The sequence below is a fragment of the Maniola hyperantus genome, chromosome 5 (genome assembly GCF_902806685.2).
Source record: "Maniola hyperantus chromosome 5, iAphHyp1.2, whole genome shotgun sequence".
Lineage (NCBI taxonomy): Eukaryota > Metazoa > Arthropoda > Insecta > Lepidoptera > Nymphalidae > Maniola > Maniola hyperantus.
The window spans coordinates 5600847-5613728 of record NC_048540.1 but is presented as its reverse complement, the minus strand read 5'-3'; the positions used below and the strand labels follow the sequence as shown (position 1 = coordinate 5613728).

The 12882-nt window shown below is 33.8% G+C and overlaps 3 protein-coding genes across 3 annotated transcripts in view; 1 reads left to right on the top strand and 2 right to left on the bottom strand.

Moving 5' to 3' along the window:
* Positions 1-12882, top strand: part of LOC117982304 (band 7 protein AGAP004871-like) — a 42018-nt gene that overhangs the window by 12897 nt on the left and 16239 nt on the right. The window lies entirely within an intron of this gene.
* On the bottom strand, positions 4607-5971 carry LOC117982316 (uncharacterized). Its single transcript, XM_034968669.2, has 3 exons — positions 5895-5971; positions 5372-5525; positions 4607-5052 (listed from the first exon to the last, which is right to left on the bottom strand). Exons 1-3 carry the CDS (start codon positions 5953-5955, stop codon positions 4662-4664), a joined length of 606 nt encoding a protein of 201 aa, XP_034824560.1. The 5' UTR covers positions 5956-5971; the 3' UTR covers positions 4607-4661.
* LOC117982503 (cuticle protein 16.8-like) lies at positions 6218-8727 on the bottom strand. Its single transcript, XM_034968858.2, has 4 exons — positions 8477-8727; positions 7914-8025; positions 6926-7100; positions 6218-6428 (listed from the first exon to the last, which is right to left on the bottom strand). The coding sequence occupies exons 1-4, from the start codon at positions 8498-8500 to the stop codon at positions 6260-6262; spliced, it is 480 nt and encodes a 159-aa protein (XP_034824749.1). The 5' UTR covers positions 8501-8727; the 3' UTR covers positions 6218-6259.

Here is a 12882-nt window from a genome sequence, read left to right as displayed (position 1 = left end):
GAAAACATTATTTTCTGTGAAGGAATCTAAATCTAGTTTTTATATTTTTGCTTTTTGTTATTCTTTTAATTTTAACTGATCTCAGCAAATTCTCCCATCAGAATGTCAAATTTGTTCCCGGCAATCTGTCATCTGCTAGCTGGCAAAGTAGCGATCTGTTATGGAGCAGATGTGGAGCAGAGTATGTACGTAGAAGCAAAACAAATGGTTAGAATATCATCAATATATATATATATATATATATATATACTTATAATAAAACTGTAACAGGTCAAATTCTGTACATATATACTTATAATAAAACTGTAACATTCTGTACATTGAAGATATTTTGAAATTTTTTTTTCGAGGGCACTCTATAATCGATACTGAACCCAAAACTGTAATTTTTTTCATTTTTGTCTGTCTGTCTGTCTGTCTGTCTGTATCACGGCCGCGCATCACGCTGAAACTACTGAATGGATTCCAATGAAACTTGGTACGATTTGAGGTCATACTATGAGGAATAATATAGGATACTTTTTATCCCGAAATTCAGCATGGTTCCCGTAGGAGAGGGGATAAAAGTTAAAATGTATACTGAGTTGTAATTCATTAACGCGTAGTCCGATTTCATTCATTCTTTTTTTGTTAGAAAGGGGATATTTTAAAAATTGTTCCTTAAATATTTCAAGGTCATCGGTTTTTAACCGACTGTCAAAAAGGAGGTGGTTCTTTTTTCTACATCAATTTTTTCGAGGTTTCTGGACCGATTTGCAAAAAACAATAAAAATCAACAAAAAAAGTTTTCGTGGTGGTCACATAAAAAATTCTGTATTCAACTCCTTAATCCTGATGCTGCAGGGTTACTGCCCGCCTGAGTTATCAAGATTCAGGAAGTGTTCATAGTGAATTCATATTGTAGGTACCAAGCAACGACTTTATTCTCAGACTTCAAGTCTCAACTCCTCAACCCTGATGATGTAGGGTACAGCACTCCTAAACTATAATGTTTCAGGAATTGCGGATGATGCAAAATTATTTTAGGTACCAAGCATAGGCTACATCATTGAAATTCGGATCCTAACTCCTCAATCCTGATGCTGCAAAGTACTGAAGTCCTAAATCGTGGGGATTTTAGAATTTCTGATAGTGAATTGATATTTAAAAAAAAAAAATTGAATCGACTGTTAGGCGGAACGAAGTTCGCCGGGTCAGCTAGTATTTTATAAAATTAAATATGTCTGCCAACCTGGCCAGCGCGTATGGCCTTACCTTTAAACTTAAACCACCCTTAAACTAAGGGTGTCTGGTAGATTAATATAGAGATAAATTAGACTTTATATTTTGACGTAAAATTTTACAACTTTATTACCTGTTATCTCCCAAAGCCACCATGGACCATGGTTCATAGTCGCTGATCGTTAGTTCCTGTATTGGGGACATAATATGCAGAGAAAACTTTCAGCTTTTATAAAATAACGAAGGTCTGGCATGCGCTGGCTCTTTTTCTATTAGAGATAGCTTTTATGCCGGGGACGATCATAGGCTACTTTTTGTCCCGGAAAATCAAAAAGTTCCCAGGGGCTTTATAAAGGCATCCCTTTAACCGATTTTGACAAAATTTGGTACAGAGATAGCTTGCATTCCGGGGGCTACTTTTTATCCCAAAAAATCAAAGACTTCCCACGAGATATTTAAAAAACTTAAACACATGCGGGCGAAGCCGCGGGCATCATTTATCCTACTCCTGCATAAAACTAATAAAATCAAATATTGTCATATTGTAAACAAAGAATCTTATGCTCTGATTATGTCACGATTCACTTAGAAAATGCCTAACATCTCAAACAATGTGGGTAGAATACCTTTCAACAGAATCATACTGCAAGAAACAATAATATAATCTGTAACAGTGCCTATTATCGTACTACATACAAAGTATGGTTATATTGCTCTCTCTCTTTTTGTCGCTGTACAAGTAAAAGAGAAAAAGAAAACAGTACGTACAATTTTATTATCGTCAATACTATTGGATAATCAAATTATAGATGCAACATTGGGCAAAAACGTATATAGGCATTTACTTCCTTCCGAACGCGGCAAGTACTTCGTGGGAAATGAGTATCGCTTCAATTGTGTTGAATACATTGAAACGATAAAAATCTCTTCGATTCTATAACGATTTTACCACTCTTTTAAATTTCTATTAGGTACTTAGATACTAATGTTATAAAAGTAATATTTAATTTACCAATAACACATTTACTAAGAATTTAAAAATAGGCAGGTATAACAAATAATATGGATCGGACTTTTCAACTATATTTAAAAAAGCTTCTCTATGTCTCAGATCGTCCCTTCATTACTGAAGATCCTGATCCTGATGAGATCTCAACCTTGAGTAGATGAAATTGCACATTGTAATGTGATTTGGGCTTCCTCCCTCATATTGTTGGGTAATGACCAATCGCTCCCGCTCCCATGTAGATAAAACAATTCCTTATATAAAAACTTGATTTATGTAACTGTAATTTCGACTCAGAGTCGGAAAGCTTGTCCATGTTGCGCAAAAATCCTCTTTCATTCCTGTTACCAGGTTTTCGAAAAGATACTTCGTCATTTTTAGACGTACTCGTAGGTATAAATCGTTATTGCTTAAAGTCATACTTTTTGATTATTAAGTATTAGTATATAAGTAAAAGACGCACTAGTTTTACTTCATAAATTGGAACGTTTGTAATAAATAAGTATAAATATTTATGAAATATATTTTAAACGTTTCACGACTCATTGTGGAAAGTGGGCTGCGATATTGCGTAACAAGCTTCGCGTATTAGTGACATATTGTTAGAAGACCATAGCTGTTTGGTATGCTTCAGCTTATGGCGAAGTGCTGTAAATGTTGACTATTTCAAAGGAGGTCATACTAATCGATTTTAGGTGCACGCCAAAGCCAGTGGCGGCGGCCTGCTGGCTGGAAGCTACTGGATTTGTTGCTCTTATTAGCTTTTATTGTTTGCTTACAAATAAAAAAAAGGTTTAATTTTTTAACCTAAGTACTCTCATTTAGTTACTTACATACCTACGTAAACACTAATTAAAAAAACTTTTATTCGAATTTGAGCCGCCAGCAGCGCTGGTGTCCATATCCTCAATCGCTATTCCTTTAATGATTTATTATTAAAGGAATAACGATACCTACCTATATAATTTACCTACCTATTTTATATTTGCCTATCTCTTAAAATCTCATGAATGAAATAATATGCGAATAATGGCTTGGATTCATAAAATGAAATTATTTAGATCCACATGATACAAAATCTTTATAGCCAATTGTATAATACAAGCGTAATATTATAGACGTAATAAGTCATACGTAGTTATAGCAGTCACAAACGAGTCTTATTTTATTGTCATTATAAGTTCATTTAAGGCTTCTTTTTGCAGGCACAATTTTAGTCGAAAACATCGAGACTTTTTAAATTATTATAAAAATATTTAGTAAAAACCGCAAAACTTTTTCAATGTCCAAATATTTGTTTACATCAAGTTGCAGCAACTGTAGAAAATAATATTAAGTATGTTCATACAGTTCCTTGGCAGATTTTATAAAGGTTTGTGTTTATATTTTTAATCTAACTATTGAAGTCGAACTACAAAACAAAACTTGTTTAAACAAAGAACGTATTTAGAGCGTGATGATCGCTAACATAATATCCGAGTCGATACGATTACGCATCCAGTTTTCATTTCGCATTCACCTCGAGTCCTAATTGCAGTAACAAGTTCGTCGCAAGTTAAACTTCACTTTCGTTGTAACTACTTACTTTATAAACCTTATTATAAACAAATCCAAAATATGAAGCACAGCCGTCTACGCCGTGGCCTAAGTCAATAATTCTTAATTCTTATCAGCGAGTTGTCATAATATCTATAGAGTTAGAGATGTCCCACAAAATGGCTTCAATTGAACTGGATCACCAGTTGGGTTGGGCTTTTTGTCACCTAGTCAATTGACGTTGAACCAGCTTTTATTCTATCTATCAATAATATTATACTTAGCTACCTTCACTATATTTATCCTTTAGGTATATGAAATAACTCATGATTATAACAGAACGATACAACAGATTACCAAGAGTACAACAGAGGTATAATGTCTTACTTAAAAATATTTGCCTATTAAGTAGTTCAAAGGAATCTTTGACCTCCTTATCAGTTATCACCTGACCAAAGGTATGTCATTTTCGATGAGTTGAATATTGAAGTATGTAAGTACAGCACGTAACACGTAAATTTTCAAAAATTCAAGTGGAGGCATTATTACTTAAATGGAAGCTTTAAATGGAATCATAGCAAATTGTAACTGTGCATTTATTTTCTTCTCTATCTCTTCTCGATAAAAAGCAAACTCTGGTATTTGTATGTGTGATTTAAATTCTCTTAGTATCTGAAAATAAACTAAGAACAATAATTATGTATTCTGAGCTATTAGTACTTAGAGTACCAACTGGCAGAATTACTATTAGTATTAATATTCTACAAAATGATAATAAAATATTTGTGAGCCTATTTAAATTAAAACAAGTTTTATATTTTATATTAAAATTTTATTCACAATAATCGCAATAAGCTAATGCAAAATCAATAACCTGGAACCTGTTTAAAAGTAACTATCAAAATCGTTCGCAATAGTCAGATTGTTTATAATGATAAGGCGCATTCCGAGTTTTCCTTTTATTTTTATCGAAATACACTTTTACTTTTTCTTTGTTACATTTTTCTGTGTTCTTTAGATCGTTCTCTAAGAATATCTCATAATCATCATTGACTTTATGAGAGCCTTTATAACGATTTATTTTATTTGGATTGTTATTGAAAACTTCAAGTGGATTGTAAGTCTTATTTTTTCTAAATTCTTTATTGAATAATGCATTAACTGTACTCATCTCTTCTAGTGGTTGAAACATATCTTCTGTAGACATCATACTCTCGAGCTTGGGTAACTTAAATTGCATTTTATTATCAGAATTTGCATCGAAAATTTTAACACTTTTAAGTTCAACGCTAAAAAAGAAAAATATGAAGGATAAATCTACAGATCAATTACAAGCGGTACCTACCTACTGGTCTAGCAAAGCATTTCTATGATTAAGTTACTATACAAACATAATCGTATTGCCTATTATGTTTCTCATCTATTTCATATAACATCAAGAAGCATTGAACTTTTTACCTGTCGACTGCAAAGTATTTCTTATTTGTCTTTATACTGAAGAGGTTCGATGGGTTTATTATGAAATAAAACACTTATTTTACTTCTCTTGCTTAATAATTGTTTTTTGGTCTATAGAATGAGAGCAACCTTAATACTTAAAAATTTTACCCATAACTAGAGTCATCCGCAAAATATTTTACTTCTATAGGATTTCCTTCTTTGTCTTTATAGGTGTACTTTCCTACAACCGTGCCATTAGGGTATCGCTTTTCATTGTTGTTATCAAGCTTGCTATCCTCATCACCTCTTTTCATAGGATAACCTAAATATAAATCAAAAATCATTAGATATTTAACTATTATAATTCACCCATTCACAACTACTCCCATAGCTAATATTATAAATGTGAAATTGTGCTTGTCTGTCTGTCTATCTGCAAAGTTTTTACGGCTCATCCGTTCAACAGATTTTGAGGAAAGGTACAGAGATAGCTTGCAATTCGCGGATGGATCTAAGCTTTTTTTGTCCAAGAAAATCTCCAGTAGTGAATATTCACGAGATAAGTTTCGTCACATTATGTTATTGATGTCTTGTTATGTATGTTTCCAAATGTATCCTCCTGTGATGATCTCTAAATAGTAGAAATTGATTTCATTGCTTTATTGAAATTATATTAAAATAAAATGCTTACTTTCAGCTTCTGTAAACAACAGCAATAAGCAGATACATAAGTTTTTACACTTCATAATCATTCTTCTTTTAAATCCTTCCAAGAAATAATAAAATATAATCAATGAGCAAATCAATGAGAGTGCACCGAGTGCACCACGTTGTTTACAAGAATTGTCAATTATGACAAAATACTACTCAACCAAAGCACAACCATTTTAAAAAAATCTCAAAAAATTTTGGTAAAGAAGGTTTTTTTGCGAGATCACAAGAACTTGTTTTACATTCCTCGAGAAATAAAACTACTTCTCCAAGTTGAATTATCTTCCAATGAAACAAATCAAATATTTCAATAAATATTTTAATGACTTCATTTAATATTATCATTTAATAAGGCGGCTCTAATACTTCTGAAGGTTTGTTAACTAAATTGTTTACTTTCTTTTTATTCGGCTTCCTTGGTCGAGTCCATGATACTGATTTTTCAGTGGAAGGACTATCTTCTTTGGTTGATTGCTCTACATAATTTTGTCTTCGAGGAGCTTCGTTCATTATTCTGAAATGGTCACAAAAATATATTTAAAACTGGAAAAAATATTTTGTTTCTATAGAATGTGTACAATAAATTTAGGAGGATTCAAAAAGCGCGTTTTAAATTTCATGTATAATGGTCCACATTAAAATCTGTATCACCTTATGTACCTACTTATATACCGAAACTCTGAAGGCATTCCGAATCCGGTGGTAGATGCATTTGACGACTCAAAAGTACTTGTAAAAGTTTAATTAAATAAAAATATTTATATTTCTATTTCTTTTTCTATTACCTAAATTTTATAGACATAAATTAATGCACCTTGTTGTATAAATTCTAAATTAGCAACTTGTAAACGCAAATGTTCAAAGATATAAATCGACAGGCGCTGCCTCGCATTAGATTATGAGTACTAGAGCACAACATAGAGAATCATACTCATTGAGGTCTTTGGTAGTTATTTTTATAATGTTATAAATAATATCCATTATTATTTAAAATTTCACATTTAATCTTACCTGTAGCCCTTTTCATCAGCCTCATAATCTACGCGACGCGATCTGCCTCGTGGATCTATGTACCCGTAACTTCCAACTACTGTTCCATTGGGGTATTTCTCCTCAGAACGATACTGAGTATTCCCTGTATCTGGATCAAAGACGTTGTAACCAAAGGCATATGTACCAGGATGACCTGTTTCAAAATTGATATCATTATTTAATTATAGCAAAGTTGAAATATGTTAAATTTCAATAGAGATAAGAAAAAAATATAGGAGTGGATGAACTCTCGTCAGATACAAACAAAAGCCTAGCTAAAAAAGAACATTATTTTAACTCCATATAATTTCTGTTCACCTCAGAATACAGAACAAATGTTCACAGACGTCTAAAAACTGAAGTACCATGTTAGTTTTAATAATTTTGGTATATTAGATCGTGTGATAGGTATGACATTACAAATGAATGATGGAAATAGTAATGTTATGTTAAGTGGTACATTTTTGTAGGTACTAAACTTTCTTCTGGTATAAAGTTTCTTGTGTAAAAAAAAACCGGCCAAGTGCGAGTCAGACTCACGCACCGAAGGTTTCGTATTACAGTCGTATTTTGTCGACATTTTGCACGATAAATTAAAAACTATTATGCATAAAATAAATAAAAATCGGTTTTAGAATGTACAGTCAAAGCCCTTTCTTGATATAGTTTTCTTACTTTGAAAATTGAAAATACTACTTATTTAGTCCATGAAATAATTTTAATTTTTTTTGTGTTTTAACCACAAATTCACGGTTTTCGGATTTTTCCCTTTACTTGTGCTATAAGACCTACCTACCTGTTAAATTTCATGATTCTAGGTCAACGGGAAGTACCCTATAGGTTTCCTTGACAGACACGACGGACAGACGGACAGTCAAACAGGCAGACAACGAAGTGATCCTATAAGGGTTCCTTTTCCTTTTGAAGTACGGAACCCTGAAAATATGTAAAAGTGTAATAAACCTACCGTCAATATTTGTATAGTAATAGCTAGGCATTTGTGAAGCTAAACTGAGCCTCTTATATCTTGGTGCTGGGTTGACTTCATTATTCCATAACACAGCCACTACAAGTAGAATCTGAAACAGAACAGAAGTAGTTCACTCTGACAGAAGTAAAGATTATATGCCCGACCTGGTAACCAAAATTATACAGATAGTAAGTACTTATACAGATTCGCAGCCGATCTCTAGCTGATAATTTATCAGTATCTATCAATGTATCTATATATCTAGAATAAATTAATTTGATATCTGTTTTTAAATACTAACATCTTAGTGAGTAATGCCAGACATTTGTCTGGCGTCCATTTGATGATTGATCCCATATGATGTATTTGCGGTACAATATTTATTGCAATCCATTTGTATTCATAACAGTCTCTGCAGTGGTCATAGCACCCATAGTATTTTAATTTTGTTTCTTTTTTAATAAATATCGCAATAAGATTAGGTATTTTGATTTAAAAAAAATTAAAAATATTAATTATAGCTATAAACAAATTAACAACAAAAATATAAAGTTGTTTACCTGTGAAGAAAATGAAAAATCCATTTCGGCTTCGCAATATCACAAGGCAACTTGAAGGTTAGCTCATAGACTAGGAAGTGTATGTGTAAACTCGCAAAAGGACGTTGTGGACATGCGTGAACTTTCAACGGACGTCTCCTTTTAGTGATTTTTAGCCGGCAAAAACGAGCCAGTTGCGATTTTGTGGGTGAAGGCGATTCCGTCCATATCCGTTAACTAGGGTTACCATCATATACCCAGGAATATGTTTTAGCAAAAAATAAATGGAATTCCTCCTCAGTACAAAGATTGATCTAAGTACCAGGGTATGATGGATTTATAAAAATATTGTGAGTGTGTTCATAATATTGGTATTTTTAATAAGTCACTTTCTACAATTTTTTGTTATTAAATGTGTGGCCGAAGTTTCACTTAAAAGCGTGAAATCAGTAAAACGTCTTCTGCAAGAATTAAGATTTGAATAATACTTTTTAATAAAATTAATGTTTTGTTACCTATATTCTATTAAGAAGGGATTGATCTATAATATTTTTAATTTTTTTTTTGTTAGAATCACTATAAGTATCTGAAGCTTCAATAGTTCCTAAAAAATCGAAAATTGGGCATGCCGCCTCTTTAAGGCAAGATACAAAAAAGACATGAAAGAGGAAGACGGAGAAAACCTAGGAATAGACTCTACTCTTGCTTCTCAAGAGCAGGTCTAGAAGAAAGTTCGGGTGTTTCATATGAGAGGAAGATTCCTACAAAGATAAATAAAGATAGAAAAATCTAAATCGACGAGAGCACGGCTGCACAATTATACAAGAACAAGAGTAATTATTGACACTTAGCACACAGCTTTTTAAGCTTTTATGCTGCAAACGTATTTAAATTTATGTATCTGAAGTAATGGTAGGGAAGCCCAAATTTATAGACTCGCGCTTGGCTGCAATCAGACCTGGTGGCAAATGCTGATGCAGCCTAAGATGGAGCGCCCCCTTTTACCCCTTCGTACGGCCACCCCACCATGCAAACCAGCAGATAAATACTTTTCCGCTAACATTTAACAGAAATACGTGGGGCGCATACACATTAACATCTGGACCGCTCGAGTATTTCTTTGCGACTATTTTTTTACATCATAATAATAACGTTTTTTTCGTTTTAGCACCTAATCTTCACCATCCAATAGGTCCCCACGACGCTCGAGTAAATCCCTATTACGCCTCTTGGGCTCCTATACTACAAATAATCACAAGTAGCCATGCAACGATCCATACATAACGAGTCCCCAGGTCAAGTAATTTTGGCGCAAGAACACTGATTGATCTTTATCCCGTATAGGCACCTGACATCTAGTCCTGAATTTCGGTCTATTTTATATTTATGGTAACCCTTGTCTTCAGTGATGTCATACCATTAGGCACAGGATAAGGAACATTTTACGAGGTGATAAACTCTTTTGGTCTGTTAACGGTAGCTTTGTTGTAAACAAGACTACTCAATTAGGATTTGCAAGTTAAACGATTTATGGGAACTAACGAAGATCCCACAAATCTTCGTTAGGATTGTTTTTCCCGTTAGATTGGAGACAAGAGGAAGCTCTGTTTTTGTTGTTTTATTCCTTTCTATATGAACTACCTTTAAACAGATATCGTTTTGCTTCTTTTTAAACTAAATAGGCATGCACTTGACTGCAATCACTACAAATGTGACGATGGAGTCTAAGGTGGGCGCACTTGCCTAGAAGTGCTTTGGAAAGAGTATTTTTAAAATACTTACATAGTTATTTTTTATCACCCTCAATATTAAGTCAGTCTTAATGATTTTTTGTAAGTTCCCAAATATTTTTTGAATTGGAATTTGCCTTATTAGTAACATTCATATTCCGTTCTCCAAATTTTCTCTCCTATCACGTATTCCATCATGCTAAAATGACAATAGAATTATGGTCTCTTTTATCAATCTTCGCTCCTAAAGGCTTAGCAATAAACAACGCGATGTTATCGTAAAAGGCGCCTCAGAGATAGCCGACAGTACCTTCGCAACGCCTACACCTTGCTATAATGCACATTTTAGGCAAACGTTGACAGATTCTATTTTCTATAACAAAAGGATACATGAATAATATTTTTAAGTTATGGCGATATGAAAAACGGTGATAGCCTAGTATTTTTTAGTTAGACGTATTGGAGGGTCGGGGTTCGACCCCGGGCACGCACCTCTAAGTTTTCGGAATTAAAAGGCATACTTTTATTTAAGCAAAAAAATATCACTTGCTTTAGCGTTGAAGTAAAACATCGTGAGAAAATCTGTATGCCTGAGAGTTTTCCATTCTTCTTCAAGGTTCTTGAAGGTGTGTGAAATTTGCCTATCCGCACTTGACCAGCGTGGTAGACTACGTCCAAAACCTCATTTTGAGAGGAGAACCGTACTCAGTAGTAAGCCGGCGATGGGTTGTTCGTGATGTAACAAAATGACGTCGGCCAATATAGGAAAGCGATGGGAAGCACGGAAAGTCAAGGGCTATTGTGAAATGTCTCTGTAAATATTTAAAACGTACAAAATATGACTCAATCCAGTTATATCACACATCCTTAATAGCTGCTATGGATTTTTTTTATTCCATTACATTACATTATTACGTATACCTGAATTATAATAGTATCCGTACTAATTTTATAAATGCGAAAGTTTGCCTATTTGTGTGCTAGCTCTTCAGGGCCCATTTAATTGACCGATTTTGGCAAAATTTGGTACGAAGATAGCTTATATCCCGGAGACGGATATAGGCTACTTTTTGTCCCAGAAAATGATTTTAGATTTTAAAAATCTAAAATCAAAGGGTTCTCACGGAATTTCTAAACAAACTCAAAAAAAAACATCAAATTTTTCGTGGTATGGGTATAGTTGAAGACGGAGAATGACATGCTGCTTTTATCCCGAAAAATCAAAGAATTCCCACAGGATTCTAAAAAACCTAAATCCACGCGGACGAAGTCGCAGGGATCAGCTAGTAGGTACTTACATAAAACTTTATGTTTTGGTTCATAGAGTGTTTTAACACGTATTTCTTTGACGGATAAATAAAAATTTCAACGATTAAAATCCTTTTGCCTTTCGTATTTGAGAATTGAGATCAATAAAATATGGAGATATAATCAAACAATCTGCCAGCTATGGTCATAAGCCATAAAACGATAGTATTTTATGATGCGAAGTCTACTATTTAAATAAACCATGGTCCATAGTTTATGTTTTAGCAAACTAATATTTTCCAACTTTAATACCGATATATTCACAAAGTCAAATATGGATATAGTTTATTAAGGAGTTATAAACTTTCTTGAAGAATTGGGACATCTTTTGGTAGGTAGGTACATCCGTGGTCCGCATTATATCTATACCAAGTAAAATCTGCACTGTAAAACCTTTCTTTTATTTATTATTTATACAGAAGATCTAAATCCATACTAATATCCATAATGCGAAAGTGTGTCTGTCTGTCTGTTTGTCTGCTACCTTTTCACGGCTCAACCGATCAACCGATTTTGACGAAATTTGGTACAGAGGTAGCTTGCAACCCGGGAAAGGACATAGGCTACTTTTTATCCCGGAAAATTTAAGAGTTCCCACAGGATTTTTAAGCACCTAAATCCACGCGTACGAAGTCGCGGGCATCAGCTAGTAATATATAAAAGGTTACTATTTTATTTAGAAGATATTTAGATCTTCTTCTAAATAAAATCAAATCTTCTAACTTCTAGGTTTCTTCTAAATATAGAAGATCTAAATAATATATAAAAGGTTACTATTTTATTTAGAACTTCTTCTAAATACATGTAAAAGGAAAAGATGACTGACTGACTGATCTATCAGTGCACAGCTCGAACTACTGGACGAATAGGGCGGAATGGCATGCAGGTAGCTATTAATAATAGCTATCTGCATGCCAACTTTCATAAAATGACATCAGAAAGTGTTTTTGAAAATTCGACCCATATCTGAGGGGGTAAATACGGGATTGTTCGTGTAGTGTACGCGGACGATGTAGCGGGAATCATCATCATGATCAACCCATCGCCGGCTCAATACAGAGCACGGGTCTCCTCTCAGAGTGAGAAGGGTTTTGGCCATAGTCTACCACGCTGGCCATGTGCGGATCGATGGACTAAACACCTTTGAGAACATTATGGAGAACTCTCAGCCATGCAGGTTTCCTCACGATGTTTTCCTTGACCGTTAAAGCAAGTGATATTTAATTACTTAAAACGCACATAGCTTCGAAAAGTGAGAGGTGCGTGGGGATCCTGGGATCGAACCCCCGACCTCCGATTAGAAGGCGGACGTCCTAACCACTAGGCTATCTAAGCAACTGAGAGCGGGAATAAGCTAGTTTAATATATTATCAGTATAAGTAATAACAT

Bases quoted from the DNA above. Each gene is read 5' to 3' on its own strand.
- LOC117982316 (XM_034968669.2), bottom strand. From the start codon at position 5,955: ATGATTATGAAGTGTAAAAACTTATGTATCTGCTTATTGCTGTTGTTT. The intron at 5,526-5,894 runs GTAAGCATTTTA...ATTTATATTTAG, and splicing joins GTTGTTTACAGAAGCTGAAA to GTTATCCTATGAAAAGAGGT. The intron at 5,053-5,371 runs GTAAAATTTTTA...TTTCTTTTTTAG, and splicing joins GCGGATGACTCTAGTTATGG to CGTTGAACTTAAAAGTGTTA.
- LOC117982503 (XM_034968858.2), bottom strand. From the start codon at position 8,500: ATGGATTTTTCATTTTCTTCACAG. The intron at 8,026-8,476 runs GTAAACAACTTT...GTTCTGTTTCAG, and splicing joins ATTTTTCATTTTCTTCACAG to ATTCTACTTGTAGTGGCTGT. The intron at 6,429-6,925 runs GTAAGATTAAAT...TGACCATTTCAG, and splicing joins GCTGATGAAAAGGGCTACAG to AATAATGAACGAAGCTCCTC.